Source organism: Pteropus medius, unplaced genomic scaffold (genome assembly GCF_902729225.1).
Source record: "Pteropus medius unplaced genomic scaffold, Ma_sr-lr_union100, whole genome shotgun sequence".
NCBI lineage: Eukaryota > Metazoa > Chordata > Mammalia > Chiroptera > Pteropodidae > Pteropus > Pteropus medius.
In genome coordinates, this window is record NW_024350319.1 from 21,673,676 (window position 1) to 21,690,831 (window position 17,156).

At 35.6% G+C, this 17,156-nt stretch overlaps 2 protein-coding genes across 9 annotated transcripts in view; one reads left to right on the plus strand and one right to left on the minus strand.

Moving 5' to 3' along the window:
- The window catches only part of GLMN (glomulin, FKBP associated protein), a 34,443-nt gene extending 24,804 nt beyond the window's left edge, over positions 1 to 9,639 (minus strand). Inside the window, exons 1-6 of one of the 7 annotated variants that reach the window (XR_005647773.1) lie at positions 9,552 to 9,639; positions 8,660 to 8,735; positions 8,120 to 8,245; positions 3,677 to 3,793; positions 1,841 to 1,949; positions 662 to 902 (exon numbers count right to left, since the gene is read on the minus strand). Coding sequence is in view for 6 of the 7 variants with exons in the window: in XM_039838833.1 (XP_039694767.1) it covers positions 662 to 902; positions 1,841 to 1,949; positions 3,677 to 3,793; positions 8,120 to 8,245; positions 8,660 to 8,698 (632 nt within the window). In the remaining variant the exon portion in view is untranslated. The other 6 variants (XM_039838833.1, XM_039838836.1, XM_039838835.1 and 3 more) reach the window with 6 other exon arrangements.
- RPAP2 (RNA polymerase II associated protein 2) overlaps positions 8,716 to 17,156 on the plus strand; it is a 79,683-nt gene continuing 71,242 nt past the window's right edge. The window contains exons 1-3 of one of the 2 annotated variants that reach the window (XM_039838831.1): positions 8,716 to 8,735; positions 9,552 to 9,793; positions 10,529 to 10,571. In XM_039838831.1, the coding sequence (XP_039694765.1) occupies positions 8,731 to 8,735; positions 9,552 to 9,793; positions 10,529 to 10,571 (290 nt within the window). In that variant the 5' untranslated portion in view covers positions 8,716 to 8,730. Of the gene's footprint in view, positions 8,736 to 9,551; positions 9,794 to 10,528; positions 10,572 to 17,156 lie in introns of those variants that run through there. The other variant, XM_039838832.1, reaches the window with a different exon arrangement.

A 17,156-nucleotide genomic window follows, 5' to 3' on the forward strand; every position in this document is an offset into this window, starting at 1 on the left:
TGCAAGCCCCATATATAATTTAATTTTTTAGCAGTCACATTAAAAGTAGTAAGAAATAAGAGACATTAATTTTAATAATTAACCCAACATATCTGAAATATTATTTCAACATGCTATCAATATAAAAATTGAGGCAATTTAGTATTTTTTTAATAACAAGTATTCAAAATCCAAGTATTTTTTATACTTAGAGCACATCTTAATTTGGACTACTCATATATCAGGTGTTTGAAAGCCATAATGAACAGTGCATGATTAGTTTATAGTTCCCCTATTGGGTACTCTGCTAATGTTTTTGCAGTCAAGTTGGACATTCAATAATCTGGTGCTTCTTCTGCTTTCACTTTCAAAGGGACAGTAAAAACACAATTCTCCCACAGCAAGACCCGATCCTTTGTTCATCTATTTCCCTCACTTCTATTATTCACTTACTATGATGAGCAAAGACAATTCATAAAATATAACCAAATGAATTTTTAATTTTTAAAAATATCAATGCCTCATTAAATGCCCATATCAAATGAACCCCATATTCTTCTAAATTAAAAAACTGAAACTAGATTTTTATTTCCATTGCTAACAAATGAAACAAAGAAATATAAAATAATTGAACTATCAATTACTTAGATCCACTGTGAAATGTTCTTAAAAATATACTTACAATTTAAGTAATTCGTCCTTTAATTTTTCATTTTCCAGTGAGTTTTCTTTGTCATCAATGACTTCTTCCACAAAAGGCTTAGTAAATTCTATTAAGGCCTTGCAACACTGACAAAGGCCATAGTTATCTGTCTGTATTTGTTCCTTTGAGTATGGAACAGGAAGGAGAGATAGCTGACTCCAAATGGTAGACAATGCTAATCCAACTGAATATGCCTTGTTGTTATGAAGTTTCTGTATCACTAAAACAGAGACCAAGTTGTTACTTGAGGTAACCTCATCAAGCACACTAAAGATGGGACAAAAAGTCCAATTGATGTAGAATTATAACACATATTTTTTCATATTTTAAGAACTCTGAAATCAGGATGACATATCATATAGCTTAATTGACAGTGTTTTCTTAGAGGTGAATAAAAGAATGAGATGTGGCATTCTTCAACAGATGCCATGAAATCTTGTTTAGGTATGTTTACAACAGGTTACATATTTAGGACAGAAATGCTTTCCTTTTTTTTTTGGTTGTTTTAAGTGTAAGAGAAAGTGTCTTATAAACTATAAGGCACCGTAAAACTGAGTATTTCATGTGGTACAAAGTGGCTGGGCATTCATACTTAAAACAGATTTACTCTAATTTCTGATTCTGGGCCTTTCGACCAGACTGAGTTATATGTAGGTCATTAAATTAAAAAGTAGTCTCTTTCCAAGTCTGCGCTGGTTGCTAAGGTCCGTTACTTATCATACTTGTTTCATTCTTTGGTAATACCTCTGCTATTCTCAACCCTAACTTCCCAATGCCAAGGATGAGCAATGCCTTGCCTGATATTGTTCTTAACCAAGATACAAGACTGTCACAATGCTATCAGACTGAGTATTGCAGACATCACTGAGGCAATCTTTTAAATATGTTTATAGGGAAAATTCTAGATCTAAGTTGCAGATAGGAAGGGAAGGCAAAAAGCTATAGGTTACAATACAGCACAAAAAAAAACAGCATGACATTCCATAAAATATTTCTTGGGTACCCACTCTGAGCCAGGTATTGCTACTACAGTTTAAGCAGACTACTCATTAATCAGTCATAAACTTTACTTTGGTACAGCCTTGACATTTCGGAGTAATATGAAGGCAATTACATAGATAAAATAAAAAAACACTTAGATATCTAAATATTCATTACCTGTTTGTAATGGCTGAAGTAAAAGAAGAATAATTGGGGATATCTGTTTTCCTGAGGGCTCCTCAATCAGTTCAAGCAAACCCAACAATAATTCCTTTGGATTACATAACTATAAAAATATTCACAATTGAACCTGTTTAATACAAGTTGTATTTAAAGCCACATGATTACTATTTTTAAAAAAGAGGGCATATACTGAGAAAATTATTTTTGCTTAACAATAAAACACTTCATAAAATTGTTTAAAAAATACAGAATCTCTGATTATCAAATCATTGTAAAACTAAACAGGATCTCTGATTATCAAATCATTGTAAAACTAAAACAAAACAAGAATTCAAAAGTCAAAGGGTCTCTAATGGACAACTACATTTTGGAGACTTAAATTCCTGGCTAAAGGAAAAGTTAGAAGAATGAGAAAAGAGCCTGATCACAAGAGCTGAGGTTTCCTTGAGCTTTTCCTGTCTACACTGAAGACTGCCTTAGTTTCTCAGAGCTTCCATCAGGTGGACCTTTTATCTCACATTGTCAGGGTATTTAGATGAATGTAGTCTCTTTTGTCCTTTCTGAACAGAGGACAAAGAGAAAGCATTGCCTTCTGAATGGCCATGTCTTATCACCTCACTTACCTTTTTAAAAGCCCTCATAGTTAATAACTAATATGTAGATGGAGTCCTCTCTTTCCAAGTATATATTTGTGTTTATGTGCACTGATCTCTACGTAGATTTTTATCATTTTTCTCAGAATTTATCTTTCTTAATCATCTTTTACTTATAACTATTAACTTTTTACCAAGAGTCACTTTCTGAAGTTTTCTGTCACAACTAATCTCCTTCCTATTCCTTTTTTCATTGTGATCACTTACATTGTTTTTCATATATTTATTTTAAATTTAAAAGTTAGACATTTATGCAATCCATGATGTGATCCCCCCCGATTACTCTAGCACCTATCTGGCACTAAACACAACAATTACAATAATATTGACTATATACCTACCAGGGGTCCCCAACACCTGTGCCATGGACTGGTAGCTATTAGGAACAGGATCACACAGCCAGTGAGTGGCGGGCGAGCAAGTGAAGCTTCATCTGTATTTGCAGCCGCTCCCCAGCGCTAGCATTACCGCCTCATTTCCACCTCAGATCACTGGGCATTAGATTTTCATAGGAGCACTGGTCCCTGGTGCCAAAAAGGTGGGGACCGCTGCCCTATGCTATACTCTAAATCCCTGTGACCATTCTGTAACCAATTTGTACTTCTTCATCCCTTCACTTTTTATACCCAAACCCCCTTCCCTCTGGCAATCACCAGTTTGTTCTCTGTATCTGTGTTTTCATTTAGTTTATTCGTTTATTTGTTCCTTAGATTCTGCATATAAGTGAAGTCATATAGAATTTATCTTTCTCTGGTTTTTCATATTCTTTTAGGGAACATACCACAGAGGAAAGAGCACTGAGATTTGACTCTAGTTCCAACACTGCCAAAAGATCAATGTGGCTTTGAACTACCTCCCTAAACCTTGAATCCCACATCTATACGATAAACTACTTATTAAAAATAAAGCTTCTTAGGTCTCTCCTTGGGGCTTCTGAATTAGTGGATCTGAGATGGTTAGAAAATTCTTACATCCAGAAAATTTGAGGAAACGGACATGAACTTGTCCATCTAATCAATAAAGCTGGGCCTTTTCTTCAAAGAGTTCCCTCCTGTATTTTCATGAACTAAAAATTTTCTTATCAAAAACAAGCATTAGACAATAAAGGCGTATAATTAAAACATTATAAAATACTGCTTTGTATTGGGACGAAGAGAACCTAGTTTTGTTAACTTACCTTTATCAATAAATCAAGCATCAGAAAATATTTTCTTTTATCATCTTCCTTATTTTTCCATAAAAGACATCGAACAACAGGACCAACAAGATTCCAGGCCATACTCCTGATGATGACCTGTAATAACATTTTCAGAGTAAAGGAAATACTGCCATCTATAGGACTCTCACAGTGAGCTTTCTTAACTTGGAGCTTAGAAATTTCCTCTAAACAGAAAAGATGAGGCAAGCGAGTCCTACAACATTTCACCATTGACTTCCTAGCATTCCTAGGGTTGGCTGCTAAAAAATATTAACATTTTAAAATAGTTTTTAATACTGTTACTGAAGAAAGGCAAATGGGCCTTTACTTTTAATCAAGTTGGCCTTTCCCAGAATTTAAATAGTTCCTCTATTTCCAACAAGATAATTTGCTTACTATGTGCAAGTACTTAACTTTCATGGAGAATTTTGCTCCCCTGATTCATAAGGAAATCCAGCCAATATTCATGAGCTCATGAACCTTTTAAAGTTCTTTGCAGAATCTCTAAATATATTATAATCATGTAACTTATGTAAAAGGAGAGGGTGCCATTTCATTAATTTTCTCTCCTACATACAATTTGCTTCTATTTTCAAAGATCTTTCAGAATGCTTACCATACAAGTAAAAGTTTATAATTAGTGATTAACATTCATTATCAAAATCACTGATTTTCAAAACTATCAAAAATATACTCCACTTCTTTGGCCTGCATTCTACTTCAACTCATCAATATTTATCAAGCATATACTATGTCGACTCCCTAGAATACTCTAGGGGTTAGAAATAAAGCAAGAAATATATCAGTTAAGATCTCTATCATTATAGTTTACATCCTAGGTTCATTTTAAGGAAAAAAAAAAAGAACACAACACATATCTAGGAAGATAAATAGTACAATACCCACTCTGTGACCCAATCTTATAAGATGATAAACAAAGGTAGAGTATAAGGTATACCAGGAGAATAGTCATTTCCATCTGAGGAAGGCGAGAGGCTTCCTAGAAGAGGCGATGGCTAAGCTAAGGCTTGTTAGAGAAATACAGAAGTTTGTCAGGCATAGATAGGTGGAAAATACATTCACAGCTCTGAAATGGCAATGTGTAAAGATATGACTTAACATGTCCTAGAGAACTAGCAACAGAATATGTTAGGGTACATGAACATATAGTTTACAAAAGAGGAAACACTATTTATATCTTTGCTCTTTTACTAATTGAACATTTTAGTGTTTGTCTTATCAATCTGCATGAGCTCCCTATATGTTAATATTTACCTAGGTGTATTTATGGCAAATAATTATTTGGTTTTGGTTGTCCTTATTTTTTACACAGTGAAATATACTTTTTTCTTTTGTCCCTTTTCTACTGCTTTTATATCTAAAATGGATTTCTCCTTTAAAAATAAACATTCATTTACATTTTTAAAAAAGGTACTTCATTCTTTTTATTCAACAAGATTTATGTTGGAAATATGACATAAAATGAAGAATTAATGTTTAAAAAAAACCAACAGCAAAACAATCATGTTTTTTACCTAATGAGATAGACAGCTAATCCCTGAATATCCTTTTCATACTAGTTATTTCTTCTGCCTGGCACACTCTTCTCCCAAATAGTCCCATAGTTTACACCTTGCTTCCTTTTAAACCTCTATGCTATTTCACCCAGCACAGTCCAACCCCCTACCATGCTTTGTCTATATTTGTCACTTTCTAACATACATTATTTATTCATCGTGTATAGATCTGTTAGAATTTAAGATCCATATGGCTAGTGATTTCTGTTCACTGCTATACGTACTCCTAGCATGTAGAGTAGGGCCTGTTACAAAAGAGGTGTTCCATAAATACGGGTTGAATGGTATCTATTACTTTTAAGTGCAATAAATTATTTTCTCTCCAAATAGTTGATATTCTGTTCTGTTTTATTCTATTTTTGTGTGGCTTGGATTTTAATATTTATGTTTTTATTAATCAGGAAGTTATGTGGTTATTTTTTTCCAAATTACTAAATATTTATTCCTCCATTACTTATTAAATAAGCATAAGCTCGCTTTTTAAGACTTAATTCCTGTGAGATTCTAATTTTCCAACTATACTGTCTTTCCTTTTCTACAAGTGATTATCTGAGAATAATTAACTATAAGAGAAATTCCAGATTTGAATAAGATTCTGCGTATCTGAACTGAAAAAAGAACTCTGATGAAATATTTTACAAATATAATTTCGGCTGCAAAGTTTCCAAGTCATTACATAAACAGTGAATAGTTATGATAGTGAATAAATACTGACTATCCATAAGCTACACCTTGTGTAGTTTGATACTAAGAACCTTACAGGGTGAGATTATTACTTCCAATTAACAGATGAGAAAGCCATAGTTTAGAGATTACTGACATGCCCAATGTCCAACAACTAAAACGTGGCAGAGCCAGGATTTTCATACAAGTCTCTCCAGCTCCAAAGCCCATGCTTTTCCCACTATACCAGTGGCTTTCAATGGGGGTGATTTTGTTCCCTACCTACCAGGGAATATTTGGCAATCTCTGAGACATTTCTGATTGTCATTACTGGGTACTGGGGGGGAGGATTGCTATAAAATATCAATAGTGCCAATGTTGAGAAACCCAGCACTGTAAGTGTCTCAGAACAAACTATTCATGTGGCTTTAAAATTTTTTTTTTCTTACATAAAGCAGATTAATAGTAAATCTTGATCAATCTTGATTGTGTCACTTGGCAAAATAAATAAATAAATAAATAAGTTGTAGTTTTTAAACACTGTTTTATCAATATCTGAACCTTTGAATTTAGCAGACCACACATTACAAAGGTGATTCTCAAGCTATTAAGACTAAGCCTCACTATGCTTAAATCTATCACAATCATCTAATCTCTGATAGTCATATACAGGTCTACATCTTAATCTCCTATTTCTCTATTGAGTTCCACACACTTTTTCAATTGCCTGCTGCATCTTACACTCAATATTTCCAAAGTAAACTTATTTGTCCTCCTTCAGGTCTTCTTAGGCTGCCTTTTTCTGCTTGGGATATATTATCCTCTCAGAGGTTAGAAACCCAGCTGTCTTTGACACCTCACTCTCTCTCATCCCCACATCAATGAGTCTCCTCTATATGACTCTAAAACTTCCTTGTAAGTGCTACATGGTGCCAACTGGAAGCAGAGCAGAGTGGTTAAAAGCTCTGAAACCAGGCTGCACAGGTCTGAATCTTGGATGACACATAAACGCTGAGTTATTTTGGGCAAGTCACTTATCTTCCAGTGACTATTTCCTTTTTTACAAAATGAATAGCAGTACATTATGGGATTCCAGAGAAGCTGAAAGAGTTAACAGATGTAAAACACTTAAGACAGACAGCATCTGGCACACAGTAAATAGTCAATAAATATTAACTATTATCAACTTTATTATTATTAGCTAAACACAAGGTACTTTCAAAGGTTATCTTCTGAGAACTTAATTGGAAAAAATCAAGGAGTTAAAGAAAAACATTAAATTTATTTAGGGCTACAAAGGTACCATAAACACATCAAAAACAAATGTATTAAATAAAATGTCCTAATTTTTCTTAAAAAAACTTTAATAAAAAAGGGATAAGCCCTTTAAATACTAAGAGATTTTACAACAATGTGTGATTTTAAAGTTTTAGGAATCTCCCAAATACAATCAAGGTGCCCTGGATATAATCACAGGCCAACATGACTAGATTGTGATAGCAACAAAGAAAATAAATAGCATTTCTGTAGAAATAAATAGCATTATAAATGAAGAAAGAGTGTGTTCCTGGAAAGAAGATTGTCTTTCCTTGTGCAAGGAGTCCAAAGACACAAAATTTGGCAGTATTACCAACACTGTGTTCAAGAAAAAGTTGTTTCTGATCCCAAAAAGATCTTTTCCCATTGTGGAAAATGATTTCTTAGACAACTGTAGGTGGATGATATCGGCCGGGTCATTCAGCTCTTTCTCATTCTGATTCTACGTATCCAAAATATTATCACTTAATATTTGGTTTTCTATATACAGGCTGCAGAAACGGAATATGCTGATCACCAAAAATTATTATCTAGCCTAATATTTATATTTCTCAATGTAAATTAATGATCTAAATGCTACTTTTGATGCCTTAACCAGAAGCGATCCCTGCTTTTCTAAAGCATTTTACTTTTACTTCAACTATAACACTTATTTCATTTATTTAATCTCCTTACTGTTAGTTGTTTACATGTTTATCTCTTCTACCAGACTCTAAGTACCTTGAAGTATATGAATAGTCCTGGTTCCTTTTTTGTTTTCCAGTTTCCTACTATGGAAATTTGATTCTTAAATGTTTGATGAATAAATGAATAATAGCACCATGTGGCTAGTCTCTTCCTAGTAACACACAAAGATTGTACTTACTTTATTCTTTTCATTTTGAATAATTTCTAATAGTTGGTCTATGTGCCCTTCATCTATGCATCTTTGGCCTGCTAACTGAAATAGGCCAAAATCTTCTTCTTTAAAGTCTTCCTCGTCTAGGATTTGCTGGCAAAAACAAAATAAACAAAAATCAAACATGTTTAGGCAAATAAGAATTCAATAACTACTTGATTTATCTCTAAAAAAAGTAAATCTGTTTAAAGCTAGGTAAGTTGCACATATGCATATACATGAAAATTAGGATTAGCCTAATAAATTCTTTAATGGAAGTATCAACTGTTTCAAAGAAATCTGTAATAAGGATCAGTATTAAAAATGTTAAAGGTTATTTAGACAAGTATGTCACTTGGAGAAATAATCCAATCTGCCTTCCTGTCATACTCTTTATTTACAGGTTAAAAACAGCAAGGATTAAAGAAGATAAACAATTTGAGTAACCGCAAATGTAATTAAAAATAATCCGTGCCCTTCCCATATTTTGAAAGGTATTTAACTTTACAAACGGAAAAAATTACTTACACATCTCTTTATTACAGACTGAAGTTCCTCCACTGCCATTCTTCGTTATTTTTCCTAGTTTTGATACTGAAATGTACTGATATAAAACATACTGTTAACTATCAGAGATATTGTACACTGCAGTATTAATAAGTGATATTTCATTCTGATAAATTATTAGTAAATATAATAAAATGTAGTTTTAAAGCTGAATGTTTTCACTGATAGTAGTATGTTAGCCTAAGGAAATAAAAACTCTATTTTAAATAAACTCCTGACACATCTGCCAAGTTTTCTTAAAAAGTATTGCTTATTGTGGTTTTGACAGATACATCCGAAAAAAGCCTCTAGAGCACTCCCAAGAAGATCGCAAATATGGACTACATAAAGTGCATTAAAAAAGCAAAGTATTTCATTTCCGAAAACATTTCCAAAAGGTGGGCCTGAAATCAGCTCTAATCAATAGGGAATTTTTAATTTTTTAGTGTCCCCCTTGACAAAAATTGAAGTCAACACAACTCACCCAAAGGGAGTGAAAGTTCAGATGCCCTCCACCCCCAGTGTGACAGAAGCACCCTTAAGAGATGCGGTCCCCAAAATAATCAACCCAGTGAAATCAAACAGCAACTCTAGGAGAACCGCGTTCCATTCCCGCAGGCCACCATTCCTCCCGGCATGAAGGCCCGGCTCCAGGCCCGCAGTGGGGCGTGAGTCCGCCGGGACCGCACGGCAGCGCGCTCAAGGGCGGATAAAACCCCAGCGCGCGTGCGGACGGCATCCAAGGGAAGCCATTTCCCCCGATTCCCGCCCGCCTGGGCGTTCGGACCCAACCACCTCGCCGGGCCGCATCCAGCAAGGCTCAAGGGTCGCCACGAGCCTGGGCCAGCCGGGACCTCCCTCTACGTCCACTTACCCACCCGGCCCCTGGCCTCTCAGAGTCCTCCTCCACCTCCGCGGGGCGCATAGGCCGCTGTCCCGGCCCCGCCCCGTCCCGCTGGTCCCGCCTCGCGCTACGCGAGCGGAGGCGGGGCCTCGAAGGGGACGCTTCGGCCGGTCCCAACCATCTGACGACGACGCTTCCCATGGCTGAGTCGGCCCGGCCTCCTGTGGGCTGCCACAAGGCCCAGGTTCCCCGCGCCCCTCGAAACCCCGCAGGTAGGCAGAAGGGCCTTTTCCCACGTTTGGACCTTGAGAACTGAGCCCCAACAGAGTTCCAGACTAAAGCGCACGGGGTGCCCCGGAAAAGCTGCCCCAGGGGGAGGGGTCTTCCGGCAGAGAAGGCCAAGCGCTTCTTCCCACCGCAGCCCTCCCGCCTTCTGGGAAACACCTGCGGCCGGACCCCCAACTCTTTACTCTAGCGTTCCAAGATTTTCCCCAGAATGGGCTTGTTCCATCTCTCAGAGCCTAGAGTTGGGGCCGCCAGGGTGGGCAAGTGACCAGGGCAGCGTCGGCCCGCCCTGTACAGCTGCCGGTGAACCTAGCAGTGGTCCTCCCACTTTTACTGCCCCGGTTCTTTGAGGTATCCGAGAACCTCTTCCCCTCTTGCCCGGGAGTGAACATTTGGGGGACAGAGGTTACCTCTAAAAGTACCCAGGTCTCAGATTTTTAGGAGTGCTTAACTATGCACCTGTGATAAAGGAGAAAATTCGGTTGCGAAAGAGATACATGTTAACCAGGAAAATTTGGGGAATAACTAATTAATTTACAAAAACAAATTGGATTCCCTTCCTATTTCATTTGATTTACACAGAATTGGAAATGAAATATGTGGAAAATAAGAAAAGATGGTATACAGTTTATATGGATAGGAATCTGTCCTATAACCTAGTGTGTTTGTGTAGAATTGAACAACTTTTTTTTTTTGGTGGTTTTTTTTTTTTTTAATTTTAGGTACTAAACAGACAAATGCCTTGCAACAAGATACTTCTAAAAGGTATGAGAACTTGACAACTGCATTTACTTAGCTGTTTATCTCGTATTAATTGAGCCAATTTTAGAAACAATGGGTGCTCCCATTAGAGAAAATTATTAAAAGAGAAAGATCTGGGAAGCACTGTAAATTCTCATGTAGACTGTTACATCCCCCTACTCCATACTTTAAGAGAACCAAATTAGATGCATTTAGTTTGCTGGTGAAGATATGAGTATCTGTAGAAAGTGTCTATGTGAATAAACATTCCTAACCAGGTACTTTTTCCACCTCTTTGGATACTTTCCTTTTTTCATTTTGATATGCCAGAGACTCCAAGAAACCTTTTCTGTTCCTTGCTTACATCATTTCCATATTTTCAACAAAAAGTTGTCTTGTACTGTCTCTTGGCTTCTCTTAAAAAGGCAAGATTTATCTTCTGTCACAAGTTTTCTAGACTAGGAGTAATATGATTGAAAAATACAATATCTAAGATTTTATGAAATATTGGCTTTGGCCTTAATTCTTTCAAAAATTATTTACTGGGTATAAGATATGCCAGTCCTATGTTAGGCCCTGAGAATATGGTTTTGAACAGAATAGTCACAATTCTTGTCTAGTGAAACAGAGAAATACCAATTAAATAATTATAAATAAATACATAATTACATATTGTGGTAAATGCTATAAAGGAGGAAGAACGAATAACAGGAGGCCAATTTAGCTGGAGATTGGCAGGGAGGGTGGTGGGTTTGCAGGGAAAGACTTCTCTGGAAGTATTAAGCCATGGCCTGAGGGCTAAGTAGGCATTAACCAAAGTAGTAGGGAGAGACCTGTAGCCAGAGGGGGCAGTATGTGTGAAAAGGAAAGTCTTGGTCATTTGAAGAAAGGAGAGATACCAAGGGTGATGTGCAGCATTCTGAGCAGGGGAAGAAAGGAGCATTGGAAAAGGTTAGAAAGACAAGATTCCATTCATACAGTACCTGGTAGGCTATGGTGAGAAATTTAGATTTTCTAATTGCAAATGGGAAAACTTTAATAAAGTGGTGGAATTTAAGTGTAAAAATTTTAAGATGTTAGGGATGGTGATCATCTGAGAATGGAGAAATTAGATAAATTTGAGATCTGTTTTTGGAGAGTACAGGCATACCTCAGATATTGACAGGTTCAGCTCCAGATTACTGCAGTAAAGCGAGTTGTAATCTTTTTGCTGGTAGAGGGCCTTGCCTTCAATTTGTAAAAGATGCAACGTCTCTCAAGTGCAATAAAGTACAGCACAGTAAAACGAGGTATGTCTGTTATTTCCCTGTGGAGCATGATTATACTGACTTGGCTTTAGGAAATACTGAAGAGTAAAGTTTAGTTAATATTGATAATGATGGTAATTTGCAACTCTCTTCAACACTGATCTGACCACAAACTTGAGGAGATTATATTTTATTCTCAGCACTACAATTTGTGGAAAATAATAAGCTGAAATGGATTTTGAGCAGTTCATCCAAGGTGATCAAACAATTAAAAATCTATAGGATTAAACAAAAAGTTGTTGAGGGAAGTGGTCCTTTGTAAATTTATTCCAACTGCAGAATACTTCTATATTCAATCCTAGTGAATACTTTTAAGCCAGAAATTAAAGAACTTTACAAAATTATAAAACAATTTCACTTCACACTAACTTTTTCATTTAAAAATATGTTAACGTGTACTGAGTATATTATTAAATGCTTTAAAATTTTCTCATTTTTAATCCTAATATGGTAAATGTTGGCAGATATAATGTACATAAGCAAAAGTTCTAAGAGTACAAAGGAGTGCTGAGACCAAAAAGTGTGAGGACCACTGCTGTACACCACACTACCTATCATTATTTCAGATAGGGCAGCTGTGAAACAAGGCTATCCATGGGAAGCAGCTGTAGATATCCATTAGTTAAGAGCAGTGTGGCTGTTATGGCAGGCTTAAATAGTTAATGTTTAAATCAGCAATTCCTAATGCAAGTTTTGTGCTGACCTTAGTACATGGCATAGCTTTTACTGGTAGGCAGCAAAATGAGAAAAGTAAAATATTTTTCATTAAGCTAAATATAGTCATTTTAAAGAACAGCCTTTTCATTTGTGTTCATGTTTTATACTTCTTTGATGTAAGCATGGCCTTTATGAAATGATGGGAGAACAGGTGTTTCCACTTTTTTTTTTTTACACATTACAATATCTGTTGAATTTATTTGATGAAGTCTTATGTCCCTGTTCTTTTTAAAAATTTACTTATTTATTTTAATTAGTTTCAAGTATACAGTACATTGGTTAGACATCTATATAGTTCATAAAACGATTCCCCCAGTTGCTCCCTGCCTCCCCTGGCCCTCCACCTAGCCATCATATTAATGCTAACTGCGTTCCCTCTGCTGTGCTCCTCATCCCCATGATCAACTATCAACTACTAATTTGTACTTCTTTAACCCTTCACTCCATTCTCCCAGTCCTCCAATCCCCCTCCCCTCGTCCATCACCAAATTGTCCACTATATTTGTGAGTCTGTTTTTTGATTAGGTTGTTCTTTTTGTTCCTTAGATTCTGCATACAAATGAAATCGTATGGTATTCATCTTTCTCTATCTGACTTATTTCACTCGGTGTAATAATCTCTAGGTCCATCCATGTCGTTGCAAATAGTAGGATTTCATGTTTTTCAACAGCTGAGTAATATTCCATTGTGTATATGAACCATAATTTCTTTATCCAGTTGTCTGTTGTTGGGCATTTAGGTTGCGTCCATATCTTGGCTATTGTAAATTGTGCTGCCATGAATATTGGAGTGCATAGAGCTTTCCGAATTATTGTTTTGGTTTTCTTTGAATAAATACCCAGAAGTGCAATTGCTGGGTCAAAAAGTATATCCATTTTCAATGTTTTGAGAAACCTCCATACTGTTTTCCATAGTGGCTATACCAATTTGCAGTCCCACCAACAATATATGAAGGTTCCCTTTTTTCCACATCTTGATTTATTGATGATAGCCATTCTCACAGGTGTGAGGTGATATCTTATTGTGGTTTTAATTTGCATTTCTCTGATGATTACCAACCTTGAGCATCTTTTCGTATGTTTATTAGCTATCTGTATTTCCCCTTTGGAGAAGTATCTATTCAGGTCTTCTGCCCATTTTTTAATTGAATTGTTTTTTTGTTGTTGAGTTGTATAAGTTCTTTATATATTTTGGATATTAACCCCTTATCAGACATATCATTAGTGAATATCTTCTCCCAGTCGGTTGTCTTATTGTTTTGTTGATGGTTTCCTTTGCTGTACAAAACCTTTTTCGTTTGATGTAGTCCCATTTTTTTCTTTTGTTTCACTTGCATGAGGAAATATATCCAAAAAGAAATTCCTGTTAGTAATATCAGAGAGTTTACTGCCTGTGTTTTCTTTTAGAAGTTTTATGGTTTCGGGCCTTACATTTAAGTCTTTAGTCCATTTTGATTCTATTCTTGTATATGGTGTAAGAAGGTGGTCCAGCTTCTTTTTTTTCCCCAACACCATTTATTAAAGAGACTGTCTTTACCCCATTGTTTATTCTTATCCCTTTGTCATATATTAAGTGAGCATATAGGCATGGATTTATTTCTGGGCTCTCTATTCTGTTCCATTGATCAATGTCTCTGTTTTTATGCCAGTACAATACGTTTCGATTACTGTAGCCTTGTAGTCTAGTTTGATAGCAGGTAGTGTGATACTTCCAACTTTGTTCTTCTTTCTCAAGATTGCCGTGGCTATTCGGGGTTTTTTATGGCTCCATATAAATTTTAGGAATATTTGTTCTAGCTCTCTGAAAAATGCCATTGGTATTTTGATAGGGATTGCATTGAATCTATAGATTGCTTTGGGTAGTATGACCATTTTAATAATGTTGATTCTTCCTACCCATGAACACGGGATATACTTCCATTTATTTGTATCTTCTTCAATTTCTTTTTTTCAATGACTTATAATTTTCTGAAAACAGGTCTTTTACTTTCTCGGTTAATTTGATTTCCTGGCATTTTATAGTTTTCGATACAATTGTAAATGGGATTGTTTTCTTAATTTCTCTTTCTGAAAGTTCATCATTGGTATATAAAAAATACCACTGACTTCTGAATATTTATTTTGTAACCTGCTACTTTATTGAATTCATTGATCAGTTCTAACAGTTTTTTGGTGGAATCTTTAGGGTTCTCTACATATAGTATCATGCCATCAGCAACTAACGAGAAATTTACTCTTCCTTTCCAATTCGATTGCCTTTTATTTCTCTTTCTTGTCTTGTTGCTGTGGCTAAGACTTCCAACACAATGTTGAAGAGAAGTGGTGAAAGTGGGCATCCTTGTCTTGTTCCTGATCTTAAGGGAAATGCTTTTAGCCTTTCCCCATTGAGTATGATGTTAGCTGTAGTTTTGTCATATATGGCCTTTATTATGTTGAGGTATGTTCCCTCTGTTCCCACTTTGCTGGGAGTTTTTATCAAAAATGGGTGCTGGATGTTATTGAATGTTTTTTCTGTGTCTATTGATATGATCATATTGTTTTTATCTTTCGATTTGTTAATGCGGTATATCACATTAATTGATTTGCAGATATTGTACCAACCATGCATCCCAGGAATAAATCCAGCTTGATCATGATGTATGATATTTTTAATGTATTGCTAAATTCGGTTTGCTAATATTTTGTTGAGGATTTTTGCATCAGTGTTCATAAGAGATGTCGGTCTATAGTTTTCTTTTTTTGTAATTTCTTTGGTTTGGAATCAAGGTAATGGTGGCCTTATAAAAAGTTAAAGAGCCTTCTCTCCTTGAATTTTTTGGAATAGTTTGAGAAGAATAGGTGACAATTCTTTGAAAGTTTGGTAAAATTTGCCTATGAAACCATCTGGTCCAGGATTTTTGTTTTTTGGGAGGTTTTTGATTACTGATTCTATTTCAATGGTGGTAATCTATCAGTTCAGATTTTCTGTTTCTTCTTGACTCAGTCTTGGAAGATTATATGTTTCTAGGAATCTGTCCATTTCTTCCAGATTGTCCAATATGTTGGCATACAATTGCCTGTAGTATTTTCTTATGGTCCATTGTATTTCTGTGGAGTCCGTGGTTATTTCTCTTTCATTTCTGATTTTATTTATTTGAGTCCTCTCTCTTTTTTCTTTGATGAGTCTGGCTAAGAGTCTGTCAATTTTGTTTATCCTTTCAAAGAACCAGTTCTTGGTTTCATAAATCTTCTGTATTGTTTTTCTAGACTCTATTTCATTTATTTCCTCTCTATTCTTTAGTATTTCCTTCCTTCTCTTCAATTTTGGCTGTTTGCTGTTGTTTTTCTAGTTCTTTTCATTGTAAAGTTAGATTGTTTCTCTGAATTTTTTCTTGTTTCTTGAGGTAGGCCTGTATTGCTATGAATTTCACTCTTAGGACTGCTTTCACTGTGCCCCATAAATTTTGAGTCGTGTTTTCATTTTCGTTTGTCTCTAGGTATCTTTTGATTTCTTCCTTGATCTCATTAATAACCCATTCATTGTTTAGTAGCATGTTATTTAGCCTCCATGTGTTTGTGTATTTTCCAGTTTTTTTCTTGTCATTGATATCTAGTTTCATACCAATGTGATCAGAGAGGACAGTTGATATGATTTCAGTATTCTTAAATTTATTGAGACTTGATTTGTGTCCTAACATGTATGTGGTCTATCCTTGAAAATGTTCCATGTGCACTTGAGAAGAATGTATATTTTGCTGCTTTGGGGTAAAATGCTCTGAAAATATCTATTAAATCCATCTGTTCTAATATGTCTTTTAGGCCCATTGTTTCCTTGTTGGTTCTTTGCCTAGAAGATCTGTCCATTGGTGTCAGTAGGGTGTTAAAGTCTCCAACTGTGAGTGTATTGCTATCGACCTCTCTTTTTATGTCAGTCAATAACTGCTTTATGCATGTAGGTGCTCCTATGTTGGATGCATGTATGTTTACTAGGTTTATGTCCTCTCAGTTTATCGATCCCTTTATCATTATGTAATGCCCTTTTTTGTCTCTTATTATAGCCTTTGTTTTGAAGTCTATTTTATCTGATATAAGTATTGCTACCCCGACTTTTTCATTTCTGTTTGCGTGAAATATCCTTTTCTATCCCTTTACTTTCAGCCTGTGAGTGTAGTTTGATCTGAAGTGGGTCTCTTGTAGGCAGCATATGCATGGGTTTTGTTTTCTTATCCAGTCGGTTATCCTATATCTTTTCATGGGAGCATTTAATCCATTTACATTTAAAGTGATTACTGATAGGTACATTGTTACTGCCATTTTATTATTCATATTTGTTATTTCTGTTTTCTTTTTTACCCCTTCTCTTTTTACAGAAGTCCCTTTAACATATCTTGTAATGCTGGTGTGTTGGTGATGAATTCCTTAAGCTGTTTCCTGTCTCGGAAGCTCTTTATCTCACCTTCCATTTTAATTGAAAACCTTGCTGGGTAAATGGTTGTAGATTCTTGTTTTTCATAACTTTGAATATTGCTTGCTATCCCCTTCTGGTCTGCAAAGTTTCCATTGAGAAGTCAGCAGACATTCTTATGGGGGTACCCTTGTAAGTAAAC